This window comes from Phyllopteryx taeniolatus, chromosome 9, assembly GCF_024500385.1.
Source record: "Phyllopteryx taeniolatus isolate TA_2022b chromosome 9, UOR_Ptae_1.2, whole genome shotgun sequence".
Lineage (NCBI taxonomy): Eukaryota > Metazoa > Chordata > Actinopteri > Syngnathiformes > Syngnathidae > Phyllopteryx > Phyllopteryx taeniolatus.
Window position 1 is genome coordinate 14,104,310 of NC_084510.1, and position 12,244 is coordinate 14,116,553.

General features: G+C 40.1%; 1 protein-coding gene across 3 annotated transcripts in view; it reads left to right on the forward strand.

The window, feature by feature from the left end:
• LOC133483344 (vitamin D3 receptor B-like) overlaps positions 1 to 10,990 on the forward strand; it is a 47,445-nt gene extending 36,455 nt beyond the window's left edge. For all 3 annotated transcript variants that reach the window (XM_061784438.1, XM_061784440.1, XM_061784439.1), the window contains exons 9-10: positions 1 to 10; positions 3,675 to 10,990. The exon at positions 1 to 10 is cut by the window's left edge and continues 107 nt beyond it. In XM_061784438.1, the coding sequence (XP_061640422.1) occupies positions 1 to 10; positions 3,675 to 3,928 (264 nt within the window). In that variant the 3' untranslated portion in view covers positions 3,929 to 10,990. The remainder of the gene's footprint in view (positions 11 to 3,674) is intronic.
• Positions 10,991 to 12,244: the final 1,254 nt, after the last annotated feature.

Below are 12,244 nucleotides of genomic sequence, written 5' to 3' on the forward strand. Positions count from 1 at the left end.
CTTTCTCCAGGTACTGCCTGCTGCTCACTGTTTTGCGGGCGGTGGTGGGTGGGTGGGATGGACTGGGGGGGGGGGACACTGAAGCCTGGTCTTGGTTGCCCTGCTTCACTTTGTGACCTTCTGAGGCAAAAGAGCAGCAATAACATTTAAATACAGTGGGGGAAATATTAATTTGATTCCCTGCTGAATTTGTAAGTTTGTTCTCTTCACAGTAATGGACAGAATATCAGTCAAAATACATAAAAACACACAATTGTTGTGCATTGTTTTGAGTCATATAATTATTTGATCCCCTACAACTCAGCCAAAATCGCCTTTTTTTTATTCAACGGAGCCAGCTTCACCCTATAAAACATTTGTAGATGCAAATAACAGTCAAATGAATACGTTGCTATAGACTAGGCTTTACACGATCAGGATTTTTGGGACCGATCAGCGAGTTTAAAAAACGATAACCAATCACCGATCTGATCACAAGATGGAGCAATGTGTCTATTTAAATGAACTGTTAATTTACTGTATATACTTGTGTACTTAATTGCTCAAAAAAATATTTTTACAATAAATAATGTATCTTTGTTCATCTATTTATGCCAGTGAGGCATAGTGACAGACAGAACAAATGAATGGTCTTCTATTAGATGGCAGGAAGTACATAAAGTAATTAATATATCCACTTTTTGTGACATTTTTGTTTGTTGGTGTTCTGTGAAATTTTTCAGTTGTAAAATATGTTCCTTGGCTCCATAAAGGTTAGAAATTACTGTCTAATTGTGTCAGTCAGGTCAAACCAGCATAACAGTAATAATGGGTGCTAACTTACTGTAATTTAATTAATTTATTGTAATTAAATTACTTCACCCACGCCGAAACTTTAGAGCATGATTCAACAGAACGGTGGCATGTTTACGTACAACCGTTAGTTCTAGCACTAGCTTGCTAGGCTACATAACGTTTTTGCTGCCTGCTTGCGAGCCGTATCGTATTAAAAGTATGTGAACATACCTCAAGCAAGCCTTAATGAACGTCCTCTCCTGTCCTGAGCACCGGTGACAACCAACACACGTTTTCCCCCATTTTGTCCTTATAATCCAGTCGGCGCGATCCACTCTTCTTGTCGTCGCCACGGTAACGAGTGTATCCGGTCGCATTTGAGTTGACAAGATAAAGCCCAATGATCATAAAAAACGGGATGCGGTGGTATCGGAATACAAGATTGTATTGCAGTAGTCTGACATAGTGCAATCGTGAAAGAGCAAATTTGTCTTGTAGTATGATCAACGCATTACGTGTTGACTGTCTCAGACGTGCTGTCTGTCCCACTGTTTGTTTTTTTTAAATAACTTTATTGGCCGTCAGATATTTACAGTACTATGTCAAATGACACGCAACAAGGCTAAAAATAAACTAGCTTTTGGATTCAAATATACTGTGCATGATGGCGACGCGGATTAAATGTCTTTTGCGGAGGGATCGGCGAATTATGACTTTAAAGTCGATCATCATAAAATGCTAATTATCGGCCGATACCGATCAGGCCGATAAAATCGGTGTAAAGTCTACTATAGACTTACTTTATTATGTCGCTCCTCGCGCCCACGCTCTGCAAAGTTTGAGGTCTGTGCGGGGAAGAGAAAGAGACGAGAAGCACAAAAGTCCACGTCTACGCGAATACTGGGGTTCCACAGATACTCGTCGTTTATTTACACTTCAAATGAACAAGCCCGGTGGTACATGGGCATGAGCCAAAGTAAAAACCACACTTTACATTGCGTCACGGATGAGTTGAATGCAAAAGATAAAGGAGCAAAGGCAAAAAGTGTCTGTCGTCTGTCACGTGTGTGCATACCAATTAGCGGACGGGAACATGGGGCGGCGACCTGTATAGAGGCGCTGTCCGATGATGTCACTTGTAGGCGACGCACATGAAAAGAAATACTGTACATTTCCCATACATTTGTTACAGTACACTCGCAATACAGCAAGCATGAGGGACACTGCCGGAAGCAGCTACTGAAATCAAAGGCGAAGTCACAATACATTACACAGCGGCCCTTTTGTCAGGAAAGCTTGTGTTCAGGGAGAGAAAGCTGTAGCCTCAAGCTTTCGCTTACACTGTCGACAGTCACAGCAAGCGGGAAATATACTACAAATTAAGTCTGCAAAGCCACACAGACCACAGAAGGGAACAGTTTGGCAGAACATTGGGCTGGCTGAGCAGTATCGTGCGAGAGTTCAAAGAGCACAGATTAGCAAATGGTGTGCATTTAAACAACTGGCCTTCAAATACTTTACGTGTAAAAAAAAAAAAAAAAAGTGTATCAAGTGTGAATTATTATTATTATAAACAAACTTGTGCCAAACTGGTTGCATTTGATGAGATGAGGAGTTACACTCACTCACAAACTACGCAGCTGCATTGACTCATCATTTTACATTTAATTAAGATACACACTGCTAATTTACAATGTACTGTACTGTAAATGTAATTTATTATGCAAAAAATCAAATGCGCATGGCCTAGGGATCAGTTTGGACTCTGAATGGGACAATACTCAAAATAAAGTGACTGGATTTGGACTTGTATCTCAAGGCACCACTTTTCTGTACTTTAAAATTTTGGATGAAAACCCACGCAGGCACGGGGAGAACATGCAAACTCCACACAGGCGGGCCCGGGGATTGAACCCCAGTCCTCAGAACTGTGAGGCATGCGCTCCAACCAGTCGTACAACGTGCGTCGGCCAAAGTCCTGTAAACAGTTCATTCGGAATAGTGGTGCTGCGTTCTGACTGCGCATGCTCTGTCTTGATGTAAATGTGCACTGACGTCGTAATTGAAAATATGGCGGCTTGCTACCAGAGCTGGTCTGCGAAGGAGATCATTTTTAACTACTTGTAACTTGTTTTTATCAAGCTGTTATTTCAATAAAAGTGTCAAAACAATTGCAGCAACTGTGCTAAGTAGACTGACCTCCATCTTGATAAATCACGTGATGTTTACATAGGTCTGCGCATGTCACACGTCTGTAAAACGCCTCTTCTGACTGATTGTAGTGGCCCATGTAAACACCAGATTCCAATACAGCTCGTCACATGTAAACAGTTGACCAGAGATCTTCAATCGGAATGACAAAAAAAGTGTGCATGTAAACCGGGCTAATGACCCAAAACATACTGCCAGGGCAACAAAGGAGCGGCTCAAGAAGAAGCATATTAAGGTCATGGAGTGACTTAGTATCTAGACTTCCAAACCTGTGGAAGGCGCTAAATGTTTGAGTTTACCAGTGGCAACCAGAAAACTCGAAGGATTTAGTGAGCAAATAAATTCAGCATGGTTATCAAATTGTGATTATTTAAAACTTAAATGCAAAGGGTCTCATGTCTTCTCACAGTATTCCGAGCAGTATTATGGATACATTATATATGTCTAGTTATGCAAGCGAGTATATACAGTATAACTAACTGGAAGAACCTCATTAAAATTGCAAACGTGCTGCCTCCTGCTGATCTAAAATTAGTCAACCAACATACATTCAACATGCAACTTAATGCCAGTTGACAGTTGTTTCCATAATAAAACCAAACTGTAACAAAACATGATTTGTAACAGTCTATACACAAATAGGCATCCACAAATATTTCAAAACACCAACCCCACCCTTCCCCCCACAGACCGCCCAGGTGTGCAGGACCACGCACGGATCGAAGGCCTTCAAGACCGCCTGTCAGAAACCCTGCAGGCCTACATCCAACTCAACCACCACGGAGGAAGCCTGCTGTATGCCAAGATGATCCAGAAGCTAGCCGACCTGCGCAGCCTCAACGAGGAGCACTCCAAACAGTACCGCTCGCTCTCCTTCCAGCCCAAGCACAGCATGCAGCTCACCCCGCTGGTGCTGGAGGTGTTTGGCAGCGAGGTCTCCTAAGGGCAGACGACGCCCACGTGGGTATAAAGGAGGAAGGGAGTTGTTGAGGATCAGGTCCTGGACGTCAAGTGTGTGTGTGTCTCTTTAAAGAGTCTACATGGAGAGCAAGCAGGCGTTTAAGTGACAGTAAACAAGGGAACTACATTCAGTATAACTTAAGCTAAGCATACTTCTGCCTCTTTACAATGTTTTTGTTTATTTAAATCAACGCTGCTTCATATGCCTGGACATAATGTGTACGCAAACTGTACACACCAACAAACACACTCAGTTATTCATTTAGCCATTCCGTTGAGCTACCTCTTTTTTTACTGGGGTTGTTTTATATTTCTATCACCTCTGTGGATGCTTTAGATACAGTACGGTCAACGTTTTATTTGATAAAATCAGTGCCTCTGCATTACTTCATAAGTTATTTTAATGGTCATCTGCTTCTCTCCAAGGCAGTATATGGTTATTTATACCAACATTTCATCTCTCACCAAAGGTGTTGGTCCTCTGCCGTCTCAGAAAACCGTCTTGCTGCTCTTTGGCATGCAGTCGCGTGACATGCTAAAGTTTTTGTTTTTTTTTCTGACTAGCCTCACAGCCCATGAAGGAAAACGGTCAGTATTTAGGCTTAGATTGCAGGGTGTAGTTTGTAATTTAGCAGATTGGATTTTGGTTTGCCTGGTTTTTGGAGGTGAGAATCAGCCACTAAATGTGTTAGCTACTATTTCTTCTTACTGCAAACTGTCAATCAAACCGAGCCAAGATTATGGCTTGTTGCTTTTTAGTTTGTTTTCCTCAAGCTTCTAATGATTTAGTTTATTCCATGTAAATAGCTAATTGCTACCATGTGTATCCTAAGCACTGTTGTATCACCATTTACTCAAGTCTATATACTATATATTACAGATTTTAAAGGGCTAAATGCCAAATCTAACTGGAATAGTGAATTAAGGCTCAAGTAAGAGACCTGACTTGTTAATATATAGCTGCATACCATACTTGGAATTGGCATAGGAATGGATATAATTGTTCCAGATGTTTTTTTTATTTTTGATGTAACTTTATCTTTCTAAAACAATTCCAGTTGTTCCTCAAGATCAGTGGGCCTGGAGCTTTGCAACCCACTTCACACCTCCGCACATATCTCACCCTTTCGTTTCAGACTGGGAAGGGATTTTTCTAGAATGTTTGGGAGCTCCCTCTGGGGGGGGGGGGTTGTCGGTTGTCTTTGATGGGCACTTCCTCCCTCAGGCCCTCCAGATGGCTCCTGCATGCTGTGCAGCCCCCTAGTGGCTGTATTGTCTAAAGACTAGATCTATATGACAGTAATATGTCAACTTTTAAAGGTGACCAGAGATGCTATTTCCAGAGTTTAGCCTGTACTTATTGGACATAAGTGGAAGTAGATGTCCCGCTATTAATTATTCATAACATAATTTTGATCAAAGTTTTGAAGTTGGACCTATAAAAAATTTATTCATATTAATAACATTAAGAAAGCTGGTTAAATATAGCAAGGCCCCAGTGACACAAGGAAACATGACTAATTTTAAGGGTTAAACGAGAATAGAGTTGTAATATTGAGATGTTAATGTAATGCTAGTAGGAAAAAATAAGAATTTGTTTTATATTACAAATGAATTAAAAGAAAAACTTCATTGTAATATTGAAGTTGCACGTTTGAGAGAGAAAAAGGAAAGGTGGAATATTACAAGAATTAAGCCCTAATGTTTTAAGGAAATGCCTCATTAACCAGAATTAAATCATAATATTAGGATTCCCACTGCCCCCAGATTAAAGTTATAATTTTACGAGAAAAAAAATCTTTATTTAACTTGTTTTTTGTTCCATGTAAAAAAAAAATTACTTTGTACCAGTGTAAGGCAAATGTGGTGAAGAGTAAAGCTATAAATATAAATGCAGGAGAATTCTAAAGGATATTTAAACTGATGTTTAAAAAAATATGCAATATAGAATATTGCCTCTGTGATTTGTTTTGATCAACTGATTAACTGTCACTTGTCATTAGTTTTGGAATGACCGAGTTTGATTAGTTTGATTAAACTAGGATCATTTGGCATTCAACACTGCCAAGGAGTTATTCATAGTAGTATTTGGTCAGTTGATGTACAGCCCCCTTCAAAAGTATTGGAACGGCAAGGTCAATTTCTTTGTTTTTGTTGTATACTGAAGACATTACGGTTTCCGATCAAAAGATGTATATGAGACAAAACTTCAGAATTCCAGCTTGTACAACCCTAATTCCAATGGACTTCATCAGGGGGTAAAAGTGGAAGGTCTTAGACTGACCAAGTCAGTCACGCACCTTAACCCAATAGAGCATGCATTTTACCTCCTGATGAGGAGACTGAAGGGAGAAACCCCCAGAAACCAACAAGAACTGAAAGAGGCTGCAGTAATGGCCTGGAAAAGCATTTCAAATGAAGAATGCGACAGTCTAGTGAAATCAATGGTTCGCAGGCTTTATGTGGTTATTGCAAGCAAGGGTTATGCCACCAAATATTAAATGTTATTCATAATGTCTGTTCCAATACTTTTGCTCACTTGAAAAGTGGGTGGCTTCAAACAAAAGGTGCTCTGTCATGTGTTCTAGATGTAAGTACCATGAAATAAAAGCAGGAATTCTGAACTTTTGTCTCATATCCATCTTTTGATCTGACACCCAAATGTCTTCAGTATACAACAAAAACAAAGGACTTGACCTTGCCGTTCCAATACTTTTGGATAGGGCTGTATCTGACCAATTTCCAGTTGTTAAACCGTAAGCCTGCTGTCGTCAACGGAATGTTCTCTTGAGAAGTCCAGCACGAAAGCTGTGATCATGTCATGAACCCCTTAAAGATTGAGTACTTAAGAGGCCGGTCTTTTATTTGATTGCTCTGAATGATATCTTCTGATTTGTTGGTCAATATGCTTTTGTCTACCCGTTTGGTAACAGTTGCTGATGTTTCTTTCCTAATGTGAACGTGCACTTCCTGTCAAGAACCTATAAAAATTAGTTATGTATAATTGTAAGAAGGTGTACATTAGATGATTGGATGTATTTAAAGATTTAAGCATGTCGCATGTATGTCTCAAATATTGGTCGACTGACGTTCTTTGGTCGATCGGTCTGTCAAATGAGCGCATTAAGTCCCTTTCCTGTCAAGTGTTGATTATTTTCATGGGAGCCCACTCGGCCGCAGCGTCGCGTTCAAGCTATCTTACCAGAGCCGATTTGTTCTCAAACAGTTTTGACATCTGCAAAAGTAGTTTCTGTGATTGGCTATGCAGGCTTTCTGTGCCAGATCTTATTATGCTTCCAGTGACATCATCTCAAGGCGACTCTTGGCTCCATCGTGCTGCTCCTTGTTCTTCTTGTGAGAGCATCGTCGCTTTAAGCTGTGCAGCCTAAATTTACTCACCAGCAGGACCATTCTCTGTCACTGTGGCTTTAGTCTAGCATCTACTATTGGTAACTTGTGCCAATCCAGCCAGATGGGGAACATAATACAAAATCTTTCCCTGTTGATGTAATGATGGTTTGGTTTTTCCTTCTAGAATTTCATTGAGAATTATCCAGTACAGTATGCAAACATACAAGGTATGTTCTTGTCCACAAACGTGAGGACTGAGCGTCTTTAGGCAGTACCACTCGTGTGTATCGTGTGTCAGGACAGGTAACGGGTGTATTGCTGTGCTTTTTTTACTGAGCACCTTTTGAAGGTTTTCTACATATGTACTTCTCTATGTAGCTCTTGTTCTGGTGTTGTTCTGTTTTAATTTGAGATAGAAATGCAGTGTTGATTTTTACCAAGGGATATTAGGGTGAGACTGAAAAGAAAAGAAAATAAAGTACTATGAGAATAAAGTCACATTTTTATGAGAGGAAAGGTTTTGTTTTGAGGGGAAAAAAAATATTTTATGAGAACAAAGTCTTACATGAAGAACTTATTACAAGCAAAATGTGATTGCGAAAATAGTTTTAATTTTAGTTCTTGTGTGTTTTCAACAATTGTTCATGCTATTACCGATTGCAGGTGTCCAGAGAAAGGCAATGGCTCCTGGTTTCAGACTGTGGCTTGTAGGTTTTTGTGGGAGTTTTAATATTCACTTTATTCTCACAAGATTACGATTCCTCTTGAAAAATACTATTTTTTTTCTCATTATATTACAAGCTATTTTTCTTTTCATGTTATGACTTTAATCACGTTAGTTTGGGACTTTTTTCTTGCAATGTTACTGTTGATTTTCTTTTCAGTGTGGCCGTAATATTTCTTTGTAGATTTGTGTATGTTTAATCCAAGTAGGGAATTTTGGGGAATGCGTAAGTGCCACAGGGAGACTTCCTGCCGCACAAGAACAGGGTCAGAGTTCTTCGGTAAGGATTTCTGAACTGAACGGGAAAATTCTAGAGGATGAAAGTTATGTAGAAGTTGGCGTTCATTACTACGACACATTGTACATATCATAGATCTGCTCATATCAACACAAGGTTTTCCTGTTTGTTTGTTTTTACCATAGAAAGCTGCTCCAAACCTTTTTAACATTGTGGTTGTTGTTGGAATACTGGACCTTGTAAATCCTACTGCAATGGAGATCCACCACAGATGACATGCGTCCGTTTTAGTTGAGATTAGCGCTCTACTCAACAGTGGCGACGTCACACAATACCTGAAATATACACGTCATGGTACACTATCACCAGCAAGCTTTACAGTTCAATTTTTGCTCTTTTGAAAGTTTGTTTGTATGACTCTGTTGCCATTACAAATCCTGTCCATAAAGCCGTATTATTGCCGTCTCCCCGCCCAAATGTTCTCTTTTGAGTTTTCCTCCCCACCTTTACGACAGGGATTGTAATGGATTCAACTTAATGTAGTTCTTAAGACGAAGTGTCCACAATGGATGTACACCATAGTCAACCTAATTAAAAAAAAAAAAAAAAAAAAAAAACTACCTCTTTTAGCTCAATTTTTTTGCTTTAGCATTTGCTTTGGTTTTTACTTTTGTAATGTTTGTATTCATGTTGGTATTTATTTTTCTCTAATGAGTCATACTTCAATGATTACCTCAGTGATATCTCAGATTTTGGGAGAGTCCAGCTAATGAAGTTGTAGTTTTGTTTGTTTCTCATTGTACAGTTGTCTTCTCATACTAAGCATTGCCTTTGTTTTTCTCAACGCACAAAATACCAGGAGTGTTTTTATTAAATCTTGTGCCTGCACCAGTGGGGCTCACACTAGCTAGAAAGAGGCTCCTCTCTTCTCTGCAACATTGTCCTTGGCATGTATAGTATATGTAGAGTGGATAAAAAAAAAAGTCTACACACTCCTTTTAAAATAGCAGCTTTTATGAAATAAATAAAAAAAAGATGTTTTTTTAAAAAGAAATGTTGCCACATTTAACCTGAACACTTAAGTTGAAATTTCGGCCTGTATTTTTGTTTTGTTTTGTTTTTTCTTGTTGCCCTGCGATTGAATTGCTACCAGTCCCGTGTGTACCTCGTCTCTTGCCCAAAGTCAGTTGGGATAGGCTCCAGCTCATGATCCTAATAAGGACGAGTGCTATAGAGAATGAACGGATTCATTGTTCTCATCAAAGGAAAACCGTGTGAAGAATATGGGAATTGTTGTCTCATCTAGGACATAGCCATGATTTGCCAGAAATCCCTGCAACACTTTCAATGTTTTCTTCTCCCTCTGGTCTTTTCATCAATTTAGTACAGATGTCCAGTTCTCCTAAAAATCACTGTTGTGCCATATTTTCTCGACTTGACAAATGACTGTCTTCACTGTGTTCCAATGAATATCTATTGCCATGGAAATTCTTGTCAGAACAGCTTTTAAAATGCTGGCAGCGGCGGGTGTGCACTGAGTCCTATTCAACACAAGTTTGAATGAGAATTGTCAGTTGTGTCACAAGACTGAAAACGAATGCAACTGTGTGATGTTGAAAGGATTTGCAAGCATTTCTGGCAAGTACTGGTTGTGTCCTTCATGTAACAATCAATGTACTGATTGTTTTTTTCCCAATTACATGGTACAGGGTTCATGTTGAAAGCTGGGGGGGGGATAAAAATCACATCACAAAAAAATGGTATTTTGGCAGGGTGTGTAGACTTTTTAAAGCCAATGTAGTTTGTAAGGGGAAACTCAGGAGTGGCCCTTTTGTGGAGGTGATGTAGCTTGTCAGAGAAGTATCCGGAGGGATTCTAATGGCTGATGGAGCAGTCAGAAGGTGTCTTAGCTCCTCTTGGTACTATATGCATTGTTTAAGCTCGATAGTTTCCCTCCCTCCTCTTTCTTATCAAATTTTCTGTTAAGTCGACTCTTTCACCTGCTTCATTCCCGGCCCCTGTTAGGTCCGACAAGGGGAATTAGGAGAAGCGACATCTTCAGTACACAGTACATGTAATGCTGTTTTTTTATTTTTTTTATTTTTTTTAAAACCTTTAAGCATTACCAAGTTAGCAACACTACATAATACGGGCCTGGTCCAAAGTGTCGTCCCCCTCATCCCCCACTGTCCCCCCCAAATAGAAACTAAGTGGTACTCATTGGAGAGAGATCACTTTTTGTACTCATGTCAAACTGCTTCAAGTTAACACTGAATGAAATGATAAGAGTTTCTATAAACAGAGGAACATTGTTGCCATGGCGACTACCCTGACCTGTGTGGCATATGACCTTTTTACTGCAGGGACCCCATGTTCCCCAGCTTCATGTGTGACTGGGAGAGATTCTGACTTATGACATTGTACTTAAGAATTTGTCACAGAATTCTAATCTTGCATTGTGAAGCCAAATTATGCCACATTCAATTAAAATGCCTAAACCAACAAAAGCACTTAATGTAATCTTATATAATGCACGTGTACTGATTGAATCTATTTGCCACAAGCGGCCTAAGGTATAGGTCACGTTTAAATCACCTGCATTTTGTTGTAATTGCAATTTTATCATGTCTCTTTTTTTCCTCAAAGATCTCTTTTCTATTATAAATTGGTGTTTATGTAATATTATTTTGTCTGATGTTTTGCAAATCAAAAATAAACACTTGTACAGTGCAGTCTGCTTCTGTGTGAAATCTTTGAAGGACTCTCCACTACACTAGTGTTTCCCAACCTTTATTGAGCCAAAGCACATATTTTACATGAGAAAAATCTCACAGCACACCACCAAAAAAGTATATACAGTATGCAGTATTGAAATCCATCCATCCATTTTCTGAGCCGCTTCTCCTCACTTGGGTCGCGGGCCTGCTGGAGCCCATCCCAGCTGTCATCGGGCAGGAGGCGGGGTACACCCTGAACTGGTTGCCAGCCAATCGCAGGGCACATACAAACAAACAACCATTCGCACTCGCAGTCACACCTACGGGCAATTTAGAGTCTTCAATTAACCTACCATGCATGTTTTTGGGATGTGGGAGGAAACCGGAGTGCCCGGAGAAAACCCACACAGGCACGGGGAGAACATGCAAACTCCACACAGGCGGGGCCGGGGATTGAACCCGAGTCCTCAGAACTGAGAGGCATACGCTCTAACCAGTCGTTCACCGTGCCGCCCAGTATTGAAATAATAATCATAATTCTTTCACAAAGTATTTTGTCTAAAACCAAACCAAAGTGTGTGTTTGTTGGGAATCACTGCACTACACAGTTTACCAAAAACGAAAATCAAATGGACTTCTTGGATGCAGGCAGTGTATCGTCCATCTCCACTAGTTTGTGGTCTAAAGAATGTTAGAATTCTGCCATGGGAACTTGAGCGACAGCCATGCAGACCTCTGCTTAGAAATTCAATGAACCCAGCATGTTTTTGGTGTGTGGGAGGAAGCCAGAATACTCCGACAACTCCCACCCAGGAATGCCAGAGCTGAGATTCAATTTAAATATTGAAATGCCTTTTATTTGAGTCACTGATGTTATGATGGTTCTTTGGCCAGACTTCCATCCAGGTCCAAACCCGTTCAGTGACAGTGTGAGCAGACCAGGCTCCCGTGACCCAGGGTTGGACAATGATTGCAATGGGAATTGATGAGAATTTTGCAATTCCGATTGCCTCATCAATCCAATTCCTTATTGGTTCTCCTCATGTGTCTCATTGGATGAGGGAACGAAATAATGCAAATGATATATGATAGCACTGATTTCATATGAAATGAGTATACGAAAGCTCTTTCCGCAATATTTGAAGTATTCCCCCAGAGACAAAATTAAAGGTATGGAAGTGTGGCAAGTAACCCTGGTGGCATCTTTTTGTGTGAAATATATGCAAACTTTAGAGATGCCATGTTGGAAAAGGGCGGCACGGTGGCCGA